This window comes from Coloeus monedula (assembly GCF_965178545.1).
Source record: "Coloeus monedula genome assembly, chromosome: Z".
NCBI classification, from domain to species: domain Eukaryota; kingdom Metazoa; phylum Chordata; class Aves; order Passeriformes; family Corvidae; genus Coloeus; species Coloeus monedula.
In genome coordinates this window covers 53644734-53666875 of record NC_138822.1, presented here as the reverse complement: position 1 = coordinate 53666875, position 22142 = coordinate 53644734, and the positions used below count along the sequence as shown (strand labels likewise).

General features: G+C 41.2%; 1 protein-coding gene across 1 annotated transcript in view; it reads right to left on the bottom strand.

Moving 5' to 3' along the window:
* Positions 1-1583: 1583 nt before the first annotated feature.
* Positions 1584-22142, bottom strand: part of PCGF3 (polycomb group ring finger 3) — a gene marked incomplete at its 5' end in the record, with an annotated part of 166123 nt that continues 145564 nt past the window's right edge. The window contains 2 exons of the mRNA XM_082301805.1: positions 1584-1625; positions 3184-3281. Coding sequence (XP_082157931.1) covers positions 1613-1625; positions 3184-3281 — 111 coding nt within the window. The 3' untranslated portion in view covers positions 1584-1612. The remainder of the gene's footprint in view (positions 1626-3183; positions 3282-22142) is intronic.

Below are 22142 nucleotides of genomic sequence, written 5' to 3'. Positions count from 1 at the left end.
TTGCTCCACATTTACTCAGGGCTGCAAACTCTTCCAGCTCAGAACAGTTTGTTTCTTTTCCCAGTATTTCTTCTCTACAGAAATGAATGCTTAGGGACCAAGGGAACTAGTAATCCGCTATACATGGCATTTCCCTCTGATTTTTCTTCTGTGAGTGAAAAGAGGATGTTAGTGAGTCCAGAAGGCTTCACTGAGTGTTACGGCCTCCAGAGTTCAGAGTTGTACATACCTATATCTTTTGTTGCCCAAGTTGTCCACTGTGAAGTTTTCTAAGAGAGTCCAGCACTGGCTATTTGCAAGGGACAAAATGAAGCAGAGAAGCAGCAGAAATCAGCAGAATCTTTGCAGTCAGCAGAAATATGACCCTAAATGAAAACTGTTCAGAAGCAGACCAAGCTGCCAAAAATGAAAAGGATGAAAAGAAAAGAAATAAAAAAGAAAAAACACAGAGTATTTCTGGAGTTGAGATTTGTCAATGAGAACAGAAACTGCCAGGTGTGGGGGAAAGCTGTTACAGTTCTGCACACCAGAACTAACCTAGCTCCAGTTTCTCAACTAATCAACACACAAGAGATAGGGGATAACACAACAAGGTTAAAATGCAAGGGTTGAGTGCTAAAGTAGACAGACCAAACTGTCAGAAGATCAGGTTATTTAAGGTATCAGAACAGATCTACCCCAAAACGTGGTAAGCAGAACCACTCAGTCTCTGCAGAATGCTGGCAGCCTCTCAGACTTATGTGCTGATTTAAGCCAGTGGGGACAACTCCAGTCAGTGGGGAAAAGGCAAGGGATGTCTAGGATGCAACTCCCTGTTTCTGGTTTGCATTTCAATCGGCCCCCAAAGCCTGAAAGCAAGACAGGATAGCAGGAAAAGATATTCTGTCCAAATATGCTGACTGTTTAAAGGAACAGAGCCAAACAGGAGCAGGGAGACAGTGGAGCACATAGGAAAAATACATCACTACTACACATAATGGCAGGCTGTGGGTATCATAAATTAAACTTTTTCTGAACGCAGTTCAGCAAAAGTGAGTTTTAAAGGTAGAAATTGAGAACGACCTGGAATCCTTCCTTTCAGGATCAGGAGCTGAATGTCTTAGCTTTTATTACCCAGTTGATTTAAGGAAAGAAACAATGAGGCATGTTTCTACTTCAAAATAAATACTCATTTGAAAATGGTTGTTCCTGTGCTGTATTCCCATGCCAATAATTACGGGAATGGATGAACAGTTCAACCAAGCTTTGCATTATCAAGGATAATGATAAAGAGCTATTATATTGCTGGACCAATGTATAAACAAAGCCCACAGTTTGCTGTTATGTTGGTGAGGGCGGGGGCAGGAAGGAAGGCATAAAAACTATGCATTTGATTTGCGTGTCTTCATGGTTGTTACAGCCAATATATTCTGATCTTTTAATAGTCAAAATTCTGTGGTTCAGGAGATTTGGCTTCAAATCACAGCTCTGCTGCAGATGTCATTGTGTGACCTTGAGAAAATCCACTTGACTTCTTTTCCCTTCATCTGTGAAACAGCAACAACACTTCTGCCCTCCCTCGTTAGGGTAACAGGAGCAAAAATATTCCAATTATCTCTGTAGACAACTGCAGTCATGCTGAGAAACTAAAAATAGAAAGGGAAAGAAACAGCAGTTACATAATCTAACCATATTAAGATCAAATTACACATATATATGTATACAGATTAAGTAATGTACGTATTTTTAATATGAGAGGGTTTTTGTGGGGGGAGTTTTTTGTTCTATTGTTTGTTTCTTTTTTTCAGGGGTAGGATTGTGAATGACTGTGATAAATGTACCTTGAAAATTATAAATTTTATACAGTTTAGTCAGACATATGATATCATAGTTCTAGTACAAATTTCACCTTCTAGCATTCTGCATAGACAGTTTATTCAACGGCCTTATATTATTACTTCATGTCAGAAGTCCTGTAAAAAATACCCGAACGTGTTTTTTACTCAAGATTTTTGCAAGATGGCTGCTAACTGCTAAAATACACTCATATGCATTTATGATCTCAGTCACTGAATAAAGCCCAAACTGTAGTAAAAAAGATGGGGTAGAAAAAGCAGTAATTTATTAAGGGAAAGAAAGCAGCATAATCTTCTGCAGAGGTAACAATTCACAGCACCAGGAACAATAATTTCAATACAGCAGAAGATATGGGAATTTTCAAGCAGGAAAGCTACCAGTTTTCCCAGTTTACTCATAGAAGCAGGAACTGTATTTAAAAATAAAAACAAAACAAAACAAAACAACAGAAGAAAACTTCAAGAAAATAAACATGGATTAGATCCCTGTCTTTTTTTTATTATTATTTCTCTGGCATTTTCAAGGGCCAATTTACAAGCCTAAGCAAGCGCAACAATGACATTCAAACACATGGCATGTGGATAGCCTCTAACTCCCACAGGCTCACCATGCATCCTAACACAACCTGCCTATTTTCAAAAACAAACTTCCTGGGGGTAATTTCTGGCTCGGTTCTTGGCATACTCCCGCAATAGGCAACTGAAAAGACATGTATTTTTGATTGTGTAAGTAACCCAAGGTTTGTTGTTTATGCCTGCAAAATGCTCTGCAGAATTATGGGCTTTTGAATAATACAAGGTTTCTCCTTGTGACATAGTTTTTGGTTTATATTAAAAGATGCTGAATTATGGAAAATATCCCTTTTTTTTTTTTTTTTCCATTAATAAAAGACTGAATAACTAATTCCCTAAGAACTAGTAACATCCTTCCTGGATTTATCTCTCTTTGTACGACAATAGGGTGCTTGTGGACCTTGGGAAAATACACGATTTCCAGTTGATTGTTACTGCTAATTTACTTCTGAGACATCTGCCATCCCAGCTAACACTAACTCACAGAACTGCAAAGCAGGGGCAAGTATCCGGCCCTTCCAATCAGCTGACTACAATCTATATATATATTTATATTGCTAGCAGTATGAAATCCATTTGAATTTGCATTCAAATTGTGATGGGAACCAGCACATATCAATGGCTGTGCATTTGCTGTTTATCTTACTCCATCTGCTGGGACATGCAGCTCTTTGCAGAAGCATTGCAGAGGACAAAAGCTTCAGATGCACTTATGACACCAGTGGATACTCCTCTAATTACAAAGCAAAGCCAAACAAGACCAACAAAGACTTACAGAGGTCTCATGAACCTGTTAGTCAGCAGGTCAGCACTGCAGCTGCTCCATGCTTCTGAAATCGCAGTAGGAACCAAGGAAAGCACAGGGAAACTGAGCTGAAAGACAAGAAGAAAATTAGATGAATAGTTGTTTAAAAAAAAAAAAAAATTAAAGGCTAATGCTTTGTAAACTGCCAGAAGCAGCTGACAAACATTCACCTCCAATTCCTGCTTGGAAAGTGAATCAAAGGAAGACAGCATGCATGTAGCGACACAACCATCCAGTACACATAGCAACGGAAAACAAAATGTCACATACTCAGTATTTGACAGTGGCAACCATGTTCCCAGTTGTTCAGATTGATCTTCATGTTGTGAGTGATGAAATGATACAGAGAGAGATTGCCTGTGCTCCTCTTCCCTCTGGCTTCCTGCCCTTTCCCAAATAATGGCAAAAGACAGCCAATGCAGAAACTACTAAAGAATAATTTCAGAAGTAGCATTTTTCCACTAGCTTGCACATGGTTTATGTAATATGAAACAGATTTTGTCATGAAAGACTTTCAGCATGAACTGTCAAATATGGTGGGATAATGGAAAAATCACTGTTCCCATTCAGCAGTCAAAAAGCTGGCCCTGAAGTCCCATGTTCTGAACCCCACAGCCTGTACATTCTGCATCAATACTCCTCACCAGTGCTTTTAAAAAACTGCCAGGAAAGGAGAAGTATTATGAGTCCTACCTGTTGCTAATGCTGGAAATAAGGACCATCTTTGCACAAACTCACTAATTTTTTTATGCTCGCAAACCTGCTGTGCAACAACATAGGCAGCAAATGTCTAGCACCATCATTGTGTCTTCTTCTAAACTGATACCTAAAATACCATCAAGTACTGATGTTTTCCAGGCTTTTCCCCCTTCTGCTACAGCAAATGCAGAACCCTCTCCAATATTCTTTACTGTGTGCATACAATGGCACAAGTATTCTCAAAACTAATATTAGCACTTCTTATAAATTGTTTTCATATTCTACTTTCTCGTCAGTGTTGCAGGAAATTCTCCACAGGGATCTGAAAAACCTGATACTTCATGAAAACAGATCATACAGAAACACATGCACACATATGGAAACCAGAAGTTCAGATTTTGGGTGCTGTACTCAGATGGTGAATATAATCAGAAAACCACAATCAAACAAGTAGTTTCACAAGTCTATTGAACTGATATTGTCCTAAAGACTCTAAAAGAGTCCTCATGATCCAAAGGGACTAAGATACTTCAAGAATATTAGACAGATTATATAAATTACAGAGGTCAGTGTCAATGTATCTCAAAACATCTAACCTACAGACTTACCCCACACCTAGAGAAATATTCCATACAATTTCACATACAGGGCTTAGATGTCATCATGTCCTACTTTGAAACCCATGTTCCTCTCAGTTCAGAAGGCAGCCAGGCCAGCTAGTCAGGGATTGTCTAATGAGCCCCAGCTTTATTACACACTTTACCTCCATTTTCCTTATCTCAGAATTGGAGAAGATCAGGGAAGGTTCAGTTTGTTTGTACTTCTCAGCATCACTAGCTTCTCCTGAGGACATCACAGAAATGAGAGACTTGGAAGAGACAATGAAAAATACTGTAAGCACAGCGATACAAATTGCCAGGCAACATTTACCATTTCAGTTTGTTGGCTTAAACCGGGCATCAAACGTCCTGGTTAGTACAGCTACCAAGCAATTGAGTTTTTTCAAATTGCCTGTTTACTATGACGGAGAATGTTCACTGTGACAGAGATCAGGAAAAAAAGCACACCTGCCTTAGTTCACTGTACAGAAAGGCGAGGCCTGGGAAAAGCAGTATGAGTTTTATTTCATAGGCACTGAGACATTGCTCTGAGCAGACAGCAAGAAGTGCCAAGCCCCACAGTCACACAAAGCCTCCCACAAGCAAATCAGCTCATTCCGTATTATGAGGTGGTTACTTTCAGGAGCAGCAATGGCACTGCTGCAGCTGCAGAAATGCATCATGGCATGAGTCAGGCTGCCTGATAGCAACACAGTGTATAATGCTCTCAACAGCAGCAACCTGCAAAGCCCCTCTGGTGAATTATACCCTGAGCCATGGGGTAACCAGCCCTTATCGCTGGTGAGCAATGCATCTGCATCAGTTTTGACACTCCAGTCTAGCTATAGATGCATTATATACAGCAAATCTGAGGAAAAAAGTCATTAAAAAAAACCACCAAAACAAAAAACCAAAAAAAACCCAACAAACAATCAAACAACAACAAAAAAAAGCCAAAACCAAAACCAGAAACAAAAGAAAAACTTAGCTACTTGAAATGTGATTAAATACTGGAACAGGCTGGCCAGAGAAGCTGTGAAATCTTCGTCTTGAAGATGCTCAAGATTGAGCTGGACACATCTCTGAGCAAACAACTCTAGTTGACTCTTGTTGTATGAGTAAGGCTGGATTAAGAATCTCTAGATAGCCTTCTACCTCAACCCTTCTGTGATTCTATGAAACAAGCACATTTTACTGTTAGGAGACAAGGCAGTGAAGATAAAAGACACAACTTTCAATCTGCAGCATTATACAAATTTCAGGCAGCCCTGATATTATTAAGTCGCTACACAGATGTTAATTTACAGGGAGACTGTGCAGTTCTCATAGCAACTCAAGATCAAGAAGACAGAAAGGTAGCTTTTAATCTACTGAGATGTTCTTCCCCGTATTCCAGACCCTAGGTGGTGATTCCGTGCCACAAAATTCTCCATTCTATGTAATTTCTTTCCATACTGAATTTAAGTCCAGTTTAAAATGCTTTGAGATAAGATTTTGTGCTATCACAAAGACTGCTTTCAAATCATTCTGGCAGACTTGGACAAGATTCCCATGTCAGAAACCAGAATAGCAACAAAGCACAGCTGAGTTTCCTACTGAGAGGTCATCTAGGACATTATAGCTAAAATGCTTCTCTGGCTAGCACTAAGAGTCACATGTCTCTCCTATTCTCTTTGACTGATCAATTTAGCATCAGCACCTGTAATCTGTGTGCTTTTACTGCAGCACTAAAAGGATTTCCCTGGCTTTGCTTTCCTGTAATTCTATGCCCAGAAGCAATTCAATTCCTGCTTGGTACTGCACAAGATGACTCACTCTTTTCTTTAAAGAATTCCATTACCAACAAGCAATGACTCATCACGACCACATTAGCAATGCCAAGGCTTTGTGACTCTGACCATTTCCCATGCAGCTTGAAATTCTGCATGCTCACAATACTTGGGAAAGAGTGCTTGTATCTGCTGAACCAGAGGTTTTCACTTTGCAGTAAGCATGCACTTGCACTCTGTTATGTGCTACCCAGTTCCACATAAAAACACTTGAACAAATAGTATCCCAGGAAAGATATAAACATTTGGCAGACACCTGTGTGGGGCTCTTTGGAGATAGCAAAATTATTGTTCGCAACACTGAAGTTCTTGAAGCAGCCTGCTTTTCCCTTGGTCCAGCTGAAAAGCAGTGGGAAGGTAATTCCTTCCCTGCAGTGTATCTTTCTGGAAAATTTGGTACACAGATAATCCTGGAAAAAAGAAAAGTGTTATATTGGAAGGTGTTCCACTGGTGATTTTTAAATCTTGCCTTCAAGATCAAAATGATCAACTTCACTGCTTGCTTTCCATGCCCTCAATAGTAAAACATTTCATACCACACTGCTACTGCATATGTAGCATGAACAGTTTGGACATAACTTGAAGGGGAACAAGAAAAATAACCAGAAGTCAGTCCCAAAGCAAGTTGGACCTCACTGATTGCAGAACTGGGACCATGCATGAGGATAGGTGGGGTGCCTTCATGGCAGCACCAGGATGGGGGATGGCATGGAGCTGGCCTCCTCTCCTGACAGGCGTGGTCTGAGGGAAGAAAGCGTAAAGCTCTCAGTAAACAACACTTCCTTCATCTGCTGCTCCTTCCCAGCAGCTAAGCTGGGCCCTGCCCACACATTTACACATCTGTGAAAAAAACTCTAGCTCTTCATCTTCTTAGATCTTCATCTACTGCAGCACTTGACTCTGTTCAGCACTAAATCCTTATTGTATTCCACAGTAATAAATCTGCTGAGAAGGTTTTCAGAGGCTAAAGAGAGGTCATTCAGAGACCAGCTGCCTGTGACGTTCATGTTCTTTACCCCAGAGCAGGTCTGAATGGCAAGTTTCACCAAGGCAGACTCAGGATTTGACTGGTTGCTGACATAGAGCACTGAAGTGATTCATGCCAAGTGACCTTCAGCATTACTGTTAGCAGCAGAGCATCAGGGCACACAAAGCTTGGAAAGAAATGTTTGGGGGTTTTAATTCCTCAAGTAACATGGTTATGGAGTACTGGATGGTATTTAACATGATTTTGCCATTGTTGTGGTTAATTATCTCATGTTGTGCAGAAACTATAATCACAGGTAGCCAGATAATTCTGGAACGGGCTTACGTGAATTAGTATATTGAATGTGACTTTCGTAATGCCCTTTGGATCCAATACTTAACTCCTAGGACTTTAACAGTTTCTCAGCATGGAGGATTCCTGGAATAATGCTGCTAGTAACACTGAGTAGCTAAACATGTTAGATTTATATAAAGAGTTCATTCACCCTTTTTAAAGAGATAACAGATTAAAGAATAATGAGAATAATACAATTTTCCTAACAAGCATACAAAATGAGAGTTTAGTTCCACCTTCAATCCTAAACTGAGGGCTCAGGCAAGACAGAAGAGCAAAAGGAAACAGAGCTTTGCAGCATTCCCTTTCCTTAAAAGCAAAAGGGCCCCTATGCTACAGTTTCCTTTCATATCTCTCTGGTGCTGATAAATTGCATTTGTAGACTGTTTGACCTGCTGTACAAAATTGCTTTGCTTATTATATTAAGATGATGGGAAAACCAAATTAAAAAATTTCTCTCCAATTTCTTCTCTTTCCTGAACAGCTTCCTGTCGTTATGCAAGTTTATCTTCCCAACAGATTAAGCAACGTTTTTAGGGCCATTTTTCTGCTTTACTCATGGTGGTGGAATAGAACATAACTCATATATGAATTTAAAGCACTATTTTTTTCTGCTCAAAAGGAAAGAGAGCAGGAATTAGAGATCAAAACACTAGGAGTGCTTGCACACCAACTCCAGCCTGAGTGCTGTCAGTGACAGAAGTTCTGAGAGAGCCAAGAATAAAATAACAAGTTCTGAAAAGCCTAAGTTGTAATTGATCTATGTTCCTCCTCAGTAAAAAATGAAAACTGAAGACCAAAACCAAACACCAAGTAAAAAAAGCCCCAAGCATTCTGAATACATCATTTCTTGGCTGTGAGTGTTTTCTTATAAATGACAGTTACTTAAATAAAGTCCACAGTGCATTACACCAACTACAAAAACCTAGAAAAGACCTTAAACCATTTGTGTCAGACTCAAGAAGCACCCACCATCACTAAACAATGCTACTTGTTTGGCTATGTCTGTCTCTCACTCTAACAGACAGGATATCTCTCTCATACTCTGAGGCCCCATCATTACTGAGAATGCTTAGCCACTACAAATACGATACTGAAAACTGAAATGAAACTAGAAAAAAAGATGTATTTTCCATATCAGGATTGGTTGCGATTTTAAAGTTGAAACCAAACAACTGTATCTTTTCATTTTTCTCAGTCATTGCTGACAAAATTCCTACTGCTTCAGCTTGCAGAAAATTTAATTCATGAACCATGGTCCCACAAAATGAAAGAAATGGATCCTATCCCCCAAACCTTTTAATAAGTTGATTCAAACCAGATATGAATAGCAGCAGTCAATTATTGCAGAGAAAAAAACTACAAATTTCTATGACGAATAGCTTACAAAACAGCTGCAGCTTATTCCAGATATCCAGATTTGTGTGCAACATAAAGGTGAATGTTCAAGTAAAGCTGTTTAAAGGAAAATTGAGAAAGATTTGTAGATACCATCTAGGTATCTCTCCTCCATTCCAGTACAAAACTAGCCAGTGGCTAGACTGAAAACCTGTTTATGGAGGCTGGTGCTGTTGATTAAATGGAGGTTAACATTAACCTTTCAACATTTAATAACTAAGGATATGCTTTGATAGATGATGAAGAGTGTGTAAATACTCAATACACATACTACAGACAAGCTGGACTCGTCTAAGGTGTGTAGAGATATGACACAACCAGAACATAGGATTTGCAGCAGAATCAAGCATCTGCAGTATTTCCTCAGAAAATCTCCGAAATACTGCTATAATACACTGACCATCATCTACCTTTCATTTTCTCCTGCTATATCCAATACAGAGTGTGGCCTGTTAAAGAGTTAAAACAGGGAGATGGATATCACAACTTAATTGCAGATACTACTAGTTTAATGTAGCTATGACTGCCATCACACAGTAACCAGGCCAAAGCTTGTCACTACCTGAGTTTTAGCCACTTGACAACTGAGATTTTTGATTGCGTAAGTCTCATTTTGCGTTAACATGTAAAGCTTGAAAGAATTGAACTCTATTAATAAATTTGTAAGCTCAGCAAGAGAAGCAACTTTGTTAAAAATAGGTTGGAGACCTGGCTTCACCCAGGCTGTCAGAGCTTTCAGAAAGCAGACCTGAAGGACAATGCATGAAGTCTTCAGTGACAGTAAACTGGATTAAAAACATATAGCTAATGCCATTACAGTCAAGTCACAGTGTGTTATGTAATTGAAAAGATCTGTTGGTGAATCTAGCAGTGCTTTTAAGGCCCTTGAGGACCCTTAAGCTATTTGTATTAGCCAAACCTGGTGCATGTACACCTGTCATAGCACAATTGTCCCCTCTTGTCCTGCTTGTTTCTAAACTGAAGTGTGTTGGAAAGGCTAACAATAACACAAAATATCATGTGTTACAAACCACAGTTCACCTCTGAAACACTTACACCTCACTGAAGTCACTGAAAACATAAGTTTTTCCATAGACTTGAGATAAGTCACTCATGAATGTCCAGGGTACAGCAAGTGTCAACCATCAGCTGATTAAAGACATCCTCTTAACTGATGATTGCACACTATCCGAAAGGTTACAATAGGAGTTTGGGCTTGCTTCTGCCAGGCAGTAGAGTGCAATATCTTCCTGTTTAGAAAATAAAAGCTTTACCATGGCCTTCCTCAAGAGAAACAGAATTTGTTCTCAGGTATCATGTGTGTTGCTACACAGAAGATCTTGCTCTATTTCAATAAACTTAACCGAGTATTACATGTATTCCTTAGCAGGTTTCATAGCTCTTTTGAATTTAAGAGAAAATGATAACATAACTTTAGGACTACAGATCTCTTGTGCCTTTAAAATTGTCAGTCTTAGAGATTAGACTTTTCCTTCAGTGGTAGATGCCTGCTAATAATTATCTATAATATGGGTTTTTAATTTTTTTTTAAATTGACAATACTAATTTTCAATTCACTTTCTTTTCCTCTTACAAATCCTCTGGGTTTTCTTTTGAGTCTCCTGTCTTGTTTCTTTTTCTAATGATGCTTTGAAAAAAAGGAATGGAATCTAGAGATTATTAATTATGATTTATTCCCTTTTGTCATAGATTACCACAGAGCTTTCTGTAATTCACAATGTTCCCTCACTCCAGACTATTTGCACAATAAGGCATCATATTTCATTTAAGACCTAGGAACTGGCATGTCAATTTTCATTAAAACACAGTTATATTTATAGCTCATATTTCAGAAATATGGTATTTTTATAATCAATGGTTGTGCTGTATTAATTAGTTTCAACAATTTTATAGTTGAACAGGAAGCTGAATAGCCAAAGAAAGGAACTAATTTTATTACTTCTCCTGGTTTCAGCCTGGATTGATTTAGGTGTACATCTTAAGCCTTTTCAGAAAAGCCAGCTCAAATTTAATAATGAAATTCACTCTACTGTCTTTGGTCATTCGTTCAAAATTATCAAAAATGGCTGAAAATTTGTTTGGGTTCTCTAAAGAGTAGTTTCTCTAATGAGGGGAAGCAATTAAATACAGCTGAAAATACCACTTATTTTTTGCAATTTGCTGATAAAATTATGGCCTGCTACCAAGACATGGATTTAGATATATTATAGAAAACTGCCAACATGACAACATGATTTGGACTCCACTTGAAAACTTTTAAAATATTATGACAGTGCAACATTGAACAACTTGTGCCAGTCAAGTTAGTTAAGGCACATAGACAGCAATGGACTAGAGCCGGCTTCAACCCATATGGGTCATCTTGGTGAGACTGGGAACAGGCAGCATCGGGGTGGTGAGCATATTACAGAGAATAGTAACCGAAACACGTTGGTATTTTTCATAGAACTGTGTGTTGAATAAGTGCATTTTGCCAACCGTGACCTACATTTTGGGTAAATGAAAATTCCAGTGTAACATTAGCTATCTTCAAATAAGCAAATTTTATGTTAAACATTACACTCTCCATGCATGGACCATCTGGAAGAACCTGGTCATATTGTATAGTCACACAGATGTAACTCATGACAATGTATCCAGGGACCTGAGATTCCAGACGTAAATGATGGAACAGTGGAAAGAAAAAAACCCCTGTTCTCAAGTGTTTAAAAAGAAAATAAGACTCCAAAATAAAATTTAAAAAAAACCCAAACCACTTTTAGTCATCTGTTTACTGAGAAACAAACAAAGAACAGGGACAGATGGCAAATGGAAGAATGTGCACTTGTATATTTCAGATTTCCCGTGCAGTTTTTTAGTGGAGATTACTCTTCTTCCTTGCTAGACAAGAAGTTAGTTTAAACCCTAGCCTAGCATGAACTGTTTATTGAGTACTAAGAAAGAATTTACAAGGGAAAGATGGAGAAGAAAAAAGGTTTTACAGGTTTCACCAGGTTTAAAGTGTTCAGAATTCATTTTAGAGAACTACTTTCCATGATTGGGTGGAAAGTGGACCATACAGTGTGGACATCCCAGCAAAAGATAGCATTCTGTTTGCTAGAGTTAATCATGTGGGCAAAAGACACTGAAAAACCTCCACAATTGCAGTGCCATGTAAAGCAGAGGGAAAGCTTCTGCATGAACTGAAAAACAACAGCAGCATCCATAGCTGCTCTGCCAGTAAATATGAGGCATACATCACTTTAAACAGTGAAATGGCAAAATGTTGAGATCCAGGACTGAAATATGGAAAAGGAAACTACCAAATATTGCTGAGGGCTTTGCAGAAGGAAACTGGAAGAAGGGAATGCAATCTACATAGATATTAAAGAAAGGTAACCAAAAGAGATGTGAAAGGTAAAGCAAAAGCTAAACAGAAAAATAAAGCTGCAGGAACAGCACAAATATTTACCATTTTCTTGCTGCCAGATAGGGACCATTTAGACCAGACTTTTTATCCATAACCTCACAAGCAGATGAAGTAGAATGAAGATCTATGTTGCTTAGGTTGGAAATGAGCAATGTGACTTTCACAGCTCTTTTCTGCCGTGTTTTTTCACCACTCATCTCAGACAGAGGTCAGGAGTGGTTTCCCAGGGAAAAGACTCCAAAGACAGATTTAAAGGGTACAGATACTAGCAGCGGGGATTATAGGAGCCAGTCCACAGCTCTCTCACTGTTTCTGAACTGTAGCACCAGGAAGAGAAGTGCTTTGACATTCCCGCTTCCTAAAGAATTACTGACACAGGGATTACTCCTCATTCTCCCATTCTTCTTGCAGGCACCACATATACCCTAGAAATGGGAGGGGAAGTGCTGAATGGCAGCATGTCGTTAGATGAGCAGATAAGGAGGTGCAGTTCAGCAGAAGACAAGAAAACAGCCACAAATGGTCACTACTGGCAGAAGGACCTGAGGAAATAGGCTTGAAATGTGGGTATAGAGCTGGCAGCCCCTTTCCTAGGCAGAAGTGCCAGCTTGCAGTTACCACAGATGCTCTGGGCCCAGTGTCATGCCCAGCATCCTGCTTGCCGTGGAAGCAGGCGGCTCTGCACTTCCCTCCTGCACAGTGGCAGAGCATAAGGGGGACATTTCTGCCCTAGTCATGAGAAGCTCTCAGGCTGCACCAACAGATGCTGTTGGTTGTCTCCAGTTTAGCATACAAGCAGGAGGTTTATTATTCAAAAATCCTGCAACATGATTTCTGTCTGCAGGAATTTCACTCAAGTTTGCTAAATAGTTAGTTGAAACAAACAGTAAAAAAATATACATATACATACATATATGTATACGCACATAAAATACAGCAACTCAAAGATCCTTTATGTTATAACCATGCTTTAGCCTGCCCCTACTGCAATAATATAACCTTGATTTTGAGCACAAAGGGTAACTCTCCAACAGGTACACAGTCTTGCCGGGGTTATTGCATAATCTTCTGTTGCATACACACAAATGGGAACACTACAGATCTTAAGAAGCTTCAGTGACTTTGTTTGCATGATAGAGCTTTACACCTAGTGAGACTTCAGTATGACTACCCGCAGACTTGACACTGAGAGATATCCCAGAAGTAAGTGTGCTGGGAAAGCACTTGGAAACACCTGGTATGGATTGCAATATCTTTCACTGAATGAAATGCAACAGGCAGACAAGGGTAACAATCTTGCTGAGAAGGGTGGATTAATGACCACTAAAAAGAGGAAATCTCATCCCAGGTGTCATGGGTTAGCAAGCATAACCCCAGAAGTGAGTCTTTTGCAAAGAGGTGCTTACAGCTTCCTCTATGACCTAACAGAATCTATCAACTGGCTAGTTTGAATATTGACAATTTTTTAAGCCACTTAGAATTTTGACCGCCTCTGTGGTCCACATTTAAGAATGGACAAACCCTGGGACGCACTGTCTCTTGCTTCTGGCCTGGGGACAGGTAACTGGGCTGGGCCCATACAGGGCCCAATGGGCCCTGCCGGGTCCGGGCCAGGACCTACTCAGGCTGGGGCCGGGCCAGGCCACAGCCATCCTGGAGCCGATGGGCCCTGTTCCACATGTGGAACCCCCCCAGCCCTGCTTTGTGCAGACAGAGCGGCCCAGCTTCCCCCTCTCCAGTGCGGCCAAGATTCAGCTGAAGCTGCCCCCCTGTCTGGCAAAGATCATGTGACCAACAGCGATCAGCAAACTCCAGCTGCAAGGCCCAGGTGAGATTAACCCTTTTAGTGCTGTGAGTGCTGCAGACATTAAGTAAAGAAAGAAGACCTGAAATCCTGAGGGTGGAGAAAGAGGACATGTTTAAAGCTGAAATTCTGTTGTAAAGTTATGGTGGTGATGGACTATGATATATCAAAGTACCCGTTGTAATTTCATGAAGGCATGGGGGCAGAGCGTTCAAACTGTACTTGTGAGAGAAAGCACTTGTGCTGGAATAAGCAAATGCTGAAGCAGCTGTAATTTGAGGAGAAATTTGAACAGGGAGAGATGGAAGCGATGAGGACTCTTGCTCCAATCGGAAGAAGACCTCTGTTCCTAGAGATGCTCCCGGAGATAGTCCTAGAGATGATGAGGACCCTTGTCTCCCAGGAAAAGGGGAGGGCCTCTATTCCTAGAGATGAAGATGCTCCCAGAGATGGGTAAAGAGAACTTTTGTTTCTGAACAGCTCAACCTTAAAATGGTGTCCCAGTAGCTCAAGATTGACCCCTCGAAAGCAGTTGTGGGAAAAGCTGCAAGTCAGGGGAAGGGACTCTCACATGCGAGCGGAGAACCAACCCGGGTGGCTGTCTCGTGATACTGAAGCCATGAGAGAATTTCTCATGGAGATGTCTCCATAGCATGAGCAAGAGAAACTCCTCTCCCTAAATGAACTGAACAAGGTTATTATGGAAGTGGTAAACAGATTGAACATCTCAAGGATTGTTTTTTTAAGTGGGAGAAGGAGGAAAGGTGGGGAGAGGACAAAAGTTCTGTAGGTGTGGTATGATTTTTTTTTTTTTCCCTTCTTTTAGGTCTGTCAATAAACTTCTTTATATTCTTTCAAGTTTTGTGCCTGCTTTGCTTTCTCCTAATTCTTATCTCACACAAAGTACATAGTAATGAGTATTTTGGACCAAACCACTACACCAGGTCACAGATCTTGATATGAGTACAATTCATCTTCCCTTTGTAAAAGTCAGATTCCATGCTTGCAGTAATTGCAAGGCTCTGGGTCTACCCTAATTTTGGGGAAATTGTCAGGGAAAAATTTTTGGTTGTTTTTTAGATGTACTGGGAAAGCACAGTTTTTGAATTTCTGTCTTTACTGCTTTGTGATTTATTGTTTAATAAGTCACCTTCAGACTTGAATACTAAAAACTTCAGAGCATAATTTCTGTATGTGCTTGGCCTCAGCACCAGTTTGTTGCACAGAAAGGGGTGCTTGTGTTGGAAAGGAGTGCAATGTCTGGGAGGGAGCATGCATGGGAATCTCTGCAGTGTCACCTTGAAACATTTCCCATTCCTTAAGAGTAGCTAAGTGATCACTGGATGTGTGTAAACAAGGAAGCTAACACAAATTAGAGGAGCCAGACAGAGCATGTGCGGCTGTTTGTGCCGTTAATTATGAATATGAATGAATGCTCCACTTCTTTATGATACCGCAGAAGTAACACTCAGCTCCTCTCCTCCGCTCTGTGTGACAGCAGAGAAATCTGAGTAACTACTCTCTCAAATGGCCTGGAAATAAAATGCCCACCAAGAAATCAGAGCACATTTAAGCCTATTCACACTGACATTTAGGACAGAAAGGCATGAAAAGCTATTGTGTTTTTATTTTTCCTTCTACAGCATAGAGGCCAAAGAGAGTACTAGAAGGATTACACAACTTTAAAAATACTTTAATTGAGCAGAAGCCCCCATGAAATTCACAACCTTGTACACTCCAGTTTAAATGTGCTGACATTTCTTTTCCTTACTTTCATTCCGGTTTTGAAGGATAGAAATACTCTGCTTCTATTAATCTGAGAAATTATTTAAGCTCTGAGTTGTACTCTAACCAATAAAAATAGAATAAAGCTGACACAGAGAAAGGGCTAATCAAGAATAAAACTGTGGAGGAGAAGCACTTCACAGCAGATGTTTCAGGAAGATGACACCACAGGAAAATTTCTGCATGTTGTCAGACTGTTGATCTCTTCCTGGCCCTCCATGGACTGAAAACTGCTTTCCAGATTTCTGATATTTGTGCAAAGCCTGTCTGGATGAACATGAACCAGCACATAAACAGACTAATTTCCTTAGAGTGGTGACTCTAATGAAAGGAAAGAGGGAGTAGCAGGCAGGAGTGGCAGTGTGTCTTCTATCTCTCAAGTAGCCATGCTCATTCTCCCACATCAGCCAGTGGGAGGCAGGCTGTCATCTTCTTACCCTGAAGCACCAGTAAAAAAGGTAAATTTAAGCCCTCTGCATCTCTGAGTACACTGTTCTCAGCTCTAGATTGACTGCAGTTAATCTCAGCCATGAACATGAGATGAGGTTCTGATGATAAAGGCATTGGCTCACTTCACTAAAATTTATGCGTATCAGGAAGAGGTCCTGAAGGCACCTGCTTTGGCTAACAGAGCAATTTTATTTAAAAATATTTCATTTCAAGATACAAGTTTCTCTGATCCTCTCTCTTTAAAGTTTGAGATCTTCTGAATCTCTCTGATGGACAGCCAATTGCCAAAGAGAGCAGGAGTGCAGGTGCAGCAGCTGACAGGCTGTTACCTCTCAGGCAGAAGTGTGGAGTTATCTTCCTTGAGTAGTTCACACATAACTACAGAAATACTGCCATATTCGGCCTCCTTTGGAGACAGTATGCAGCCAAAACAAAACTGTCTCTGGCAGGAGCAACTACTGGAGGCCAGCCCAGTGCCATGGGCTCTTTCCTAGGCTGAGGAACATGGCTGTTGCTTTCCCATTTTTAGGTTCAGCCAGTATCAAATCGGAGCATGTACCCCAGAGTCACACACACAGACACACAGAGGACGGATGGTCACTCACTGACACTGACAAGCTGCCTTCACAGCACCCACACATGGGACTCACACAGGCAGAGGCACAGACAGCCAAGTCCCCTCCTCCTCATGGTCTTCTCCCACAGGCACCCCAAAATCAAAGGTTCCCCCGCATGACAGCCCAGACCTGAGGCCCCTCTACTTTCCAGCTGGTGGAGACTGAAGATTGCCAGTTAATCACACCACACAGGCACCCACACACACATTTGCACACTCATACACAGTCCTAGGGCAGGTACAAACACCCACCCGCTCCAGCAGCTGGCAGCAGGTAGACGTGCTGTGACCTGCGGTCCCACTCCAGACACTGGTACTCAGCCCTTCAGTCCCACTGGTCCCCCAGTAGCCGGTTTTCAGGATCTGATTGAGAATGGAGGGCCATGGCATGGAATCTTCTGGGTCATCCTGTGGCTCTTCTTGCCCACAGATGGGATTGGGTGTGGAGAATAGGCTGTCAGGACCCACACTAAGGAGAGCAGCTGTGATGATGGGGAGCTTAACTGCTGGATCCAGCAGGGCTGCTGGAGAAGGCTGGGCTGGGGGCAGAAGAACTCCCTTGGGAGTCTGCAGGTTTTCTCTACCTTTACTTGATCCATATGATGTCATTGTCTTCGTAACACACATCATTTATTAGAAGCTTCTTTAAACAAGTCCTGTCCTTTTTACTGTTCCTTATTTCTGCCATTTTTCATGTTTCCATCTTCCTAGTAGGTCAGGGCTGGCTATCAGTATACATTGGTATGTCACATATATAGACCTTCCAGCATCTTACACTCTTCTCCCTGGACCATGATCTTCAGCAGAATAATGTCCCTCATGCTGCAGCATGGCTGAGCCATCCTGTGCAGAGTTCTGTGGCTGTGACTATGTCTTCTGCAGGGCTTTAAACAGCCTATTCACTGGGGAGGGAATGAGGGAAGGAAGGAGAAGAAAGAGGAGTTCGAAGACACAAAATTCTGTAGAGTCTAGGCTGTAGCAGTTAAGTGGAAATCCTGCCTAAGAAGAAAAATATTTCAGAGAACATTCAGCCCAGAAAGGCTTGGATTTTGCAATGAGTTTTATTATTACCCTTGTGGTAAAGAACAGGGGCAAAATTAAAATATTAAGTTTCCAAAAGCTGGAAATGGCATTTCAAGGTCTGTGCACATAGAGGCAGATGGATGTGGTTCTGTGTAAACAAGGCTCCTGTACTTGTCTGTATGTCCACGTTGCTTTTCCAGTGTGCCTGTCCATCCTCCTTTGCACTTACCTGATTCCAGCAGCTGCAGTAGCCCCTGGTGACCCAGCCATGTCCACCTTCCCAATGCCTGCTGCAAGGTGCTACAGTGCAGGGAGTGTACTACAGGTAGACCAGGTGACTGAGCAAAGGGTGAAAGGGAAGCCTGTGGTGATGAAAAGGCCAGAACGCAGGCTGCTGTTCCCATCTCTGTGCAGAACACCCCACATTTTCACCCTGCCTTCAGGAGCACCCAGACATTTCTAAGAGCATAAGAAAATTCACTTCCTCTTCTGGCCGTTTACTTGCACTTTCAGCTTGGAAAGCAGGCATGCCGGTTAACATGGAATTGAGACCTGAACCTGCCTCCAAGCTCTCTGGAAATTCACAACCAGTGCTTTCAGAGCCAGGCTATTTCCAGCACAAAGCTGACCAAGTATTGTTGCTGTAGCTCTCTCCTGTGTAAGCATGTGACCCACACTTACAACAGTGCCATTGCTAGTAGACTGCAAGCTTTGCAAGCAATGTGCAAGACCTGTGAACTGAGACCTCTCAGGTTTGCCCTCTCTGAAGTTTTCTTAACCTGCCTGTAGCTTTGTTTTGCTTCTCTCAGCTGTGACAGCAATTCCTCCAGCTGATCAGGTGCCTGTGCCTCATCTCTTCTACTTTTGCTTCTCTTGGTGTGGCATGACCATAGTTTTGCATAGACAGCAATGACAAGCTGCTACTTGATGTGCAGTGAGATTTATACAATAGCAACTTGGTGACAAAGTGCTGACAAACCCAGGCCTGATAGGACAGCAGAGGCCTTGAGAAGGACACAGGATGTGGCACAGAGGAGCACAGCTGCAAGCAGGTTGCCCGTGGTCCGCTAAAGCATGAATCTGCAGCTGGACAAACTGGGTTCAGGGGTAATGAACAGAACAAAGAGAGAACATACTGAGAGACAACATACTGGCACAGGGTGTAGTAAATTTGGGTGTAACATGGAGCTGCAGACCAGTGTAGAAAGAGAGCAGTGTCTCATCAACATACACAAATTATCCCAAGTGATCCTAGAGGGACAAAGAAGAACTCACGACATGAACATTCTTCCTGGCAAAGGATTCTGGATGCTGACAGCTCCCAGTGATATCCCCCCATGACCTCCACCCATATGGAATTTCTAGAACACAAGGGACCAGTAGAAGGATGAGCAAAGAATCAAGGAAAGGGGTTAAATGAAGCAGAGACAGTGTGTGTGTGTGTGTGTGTGTGTGTGTGTGTGTGTCTGTGTGTATGTGACAATTTCATAGCAGTACTTCAGCTACATTCCTTCATTTTTGCAACAATTAGAGATGAAATAAAGCTAAATAGTCTCTCACTATTTTAATCATACTAAAAATGAAATTCTGGCTTTACTTCTTCCTTGATATACTTCCTTCTTGACCATAAAAAATATTTTTAGTGTAACAATGGACAGCAGGAAATTCAGAAGATTTTTGTTTCACAGCCATGCACAATGCATTACAAGAGACTGTGTGATCCATTACAGAAAATACAGGAGGAAATACAGAAGGTCTATTTTCCTGTGTCCTACTAATACCACTGCTATTAATGCATTCTTTGTCCCTGAAGAGCAAAATAGATTCTGTTACCTATTCTAAGTTTTTCTTCTGCATGCTTTTTAAAAACCACAAAAAGTGGAAAGAGCTGGTTGGAAGGGTGGGTTGTAATACCAGGGAAGTAACTGCTTAGTTATCTTCACGATAGTTGGGTTTTTTTCAGTTTGCTAATTATTTTCAGTGTATGCATTAGAAAATCTGTCCATAGGTTTTCAGAACCTTGTTGAGTGACAGTGGATATTCCCAGAGAGTAAACATGAGCTAAAGATGCACTTTAGTGTTAGAGTCACAAGCCACAAGAATGGCTTCAAGCTTCTTTTCCCTCCAATCTTCCACTTCCCTGATCTGCTCATAGCCCTGCGGTGAACTTCCACTCTGCACAGTGCAATCTGCTTCTCCAGATGTGTCACTAAATAGATAGCAGTCCCTGTCAGAAAGAGTCCTCTGTGAAATGTGCTGTCAGGGAAAGTTTTCCAAAAGCCCTGAGAATAAAAATGTCCCTTCTCAATGTGACTTTAAAAATGTTGACAGATGGCTGAGTTTTCCATCTTCCTTCCCTCCCTCCCACGTTTAGTTCAGAAGAGTCCTGCCTACATGAATCCAAAGCACACTGAGAAATGTTCTTCAACTTGCCATTTGTGTTTCTGCCAGGAGGAAGCCAAAAACAGTGAAACCAGAATGCCAAAGGACTTCCTACCAACTGTGTGAGCCTCCCTCAACCTAGTGCAGCTATTTACAAATCCCAGTCTTCCCTCACTATCCACCAGGGTTTAGAAGGTTTGCACCACGCCTCCAGGAAACTTCCAAGCAAAGCATAAGATTGAAATAAAGTTAATAGTCCCTCTAGCAGAAACGGGAAGGGTTTGTCTTTTCCTAGACCTCCTGTAACTCTGATAGGTCTTCACCATAAGAAAATGCATTGTCACTTGGGAAGAATCAGTAAGCTAATAATCCAAGACAGGCCATAGTGCTCACATCCTCAGTGGCAGGTTATCAGCCCTGGGTGCAGAAGTGATGTAAGGAGAGGGAGAGGAGTGAGAACTTACTACACTGTTATTAATTTCAGAAATTCCACCTTCTCCAAAATGACACCAAATATCAGGATCTCCTTAAGGGATAGCACATACTAAGTTGGTAATAACCCAACTGCCAAATAAAAAAAAAAAAAAAAACCAAACAAGAAAATCCCGCCTCAAACCCACAGCTCTTTTGTTTTGCCCCACTCCTTGCTCTGCAGTGCTAGCATTCTGACTGTCAGCAGAGAATATAAGAGGTTTTTGAGCTTGGTCAAAAGCATGATGAGAATAAATTTACATAAGGAACACACTCTTTATGAGTGATGGAATTACCCTTCCCTTTTGCTGCATACAAAATGCCCTTTTGTGTCATACACACATAGCAGTACTGAGACAGCACAGTTAAAGTACTGTAGGAACAAAAGGAGGCAATGGAAATTCTTTTCAAAGTGGTACTGACATTTTCTAGGATATAATCAAAATTTCCCCCTGGGGTTTTCAATATCATGGGATAAAGACATACTTTGGCACTAATTTGTCCATTTAGTTCTTCCTTCAAGAAAACACAAGGAAATGCTGACACGCCTTCGTTCATTAATCCCTCAGTAAATCTCCATGGATTACATTTACATCATGTCAAGTCCCATTAGGCCATTTGTGGTGTGTACTGTAGTTACATGACTTGGGTGTCACATCTTATAGCATCACAGACACTCATGGTGCAGCATGAAGCAGTGTCATGGCACTGGTGATGCTGCTAATAAATCGAGCGGCTATCTGGGCAGCAACTATAGCAGGCAGTCCACTTCTGCAGAAAAATATGACAGACACATCATTTTGTCTGGATAATGACACAGATTTCCCATGTAGCACAAATGATCTATGGAAGAGATTTTCATGCATGTAAAATTACTCTGCCTCTCAGTCCATGTTTCCACATCTGTCTGATGCTACCTTCCTTCTGCCAGTATGTGTCTATTTTCATATATATATATGCTCTGTCTATAGGCAAGTTGCCACTCTAGTAATCATGCTATGAATTCCAGTGTCTGCACAGCTCTGTGACATGCACCAGGGCCTAAATGAGGGATTATCACAGCTAAAATCTAGGCAAAACAGAGGGTCCTTTGGGTGATGAGAATTTAAAAAAAAAGGAAAG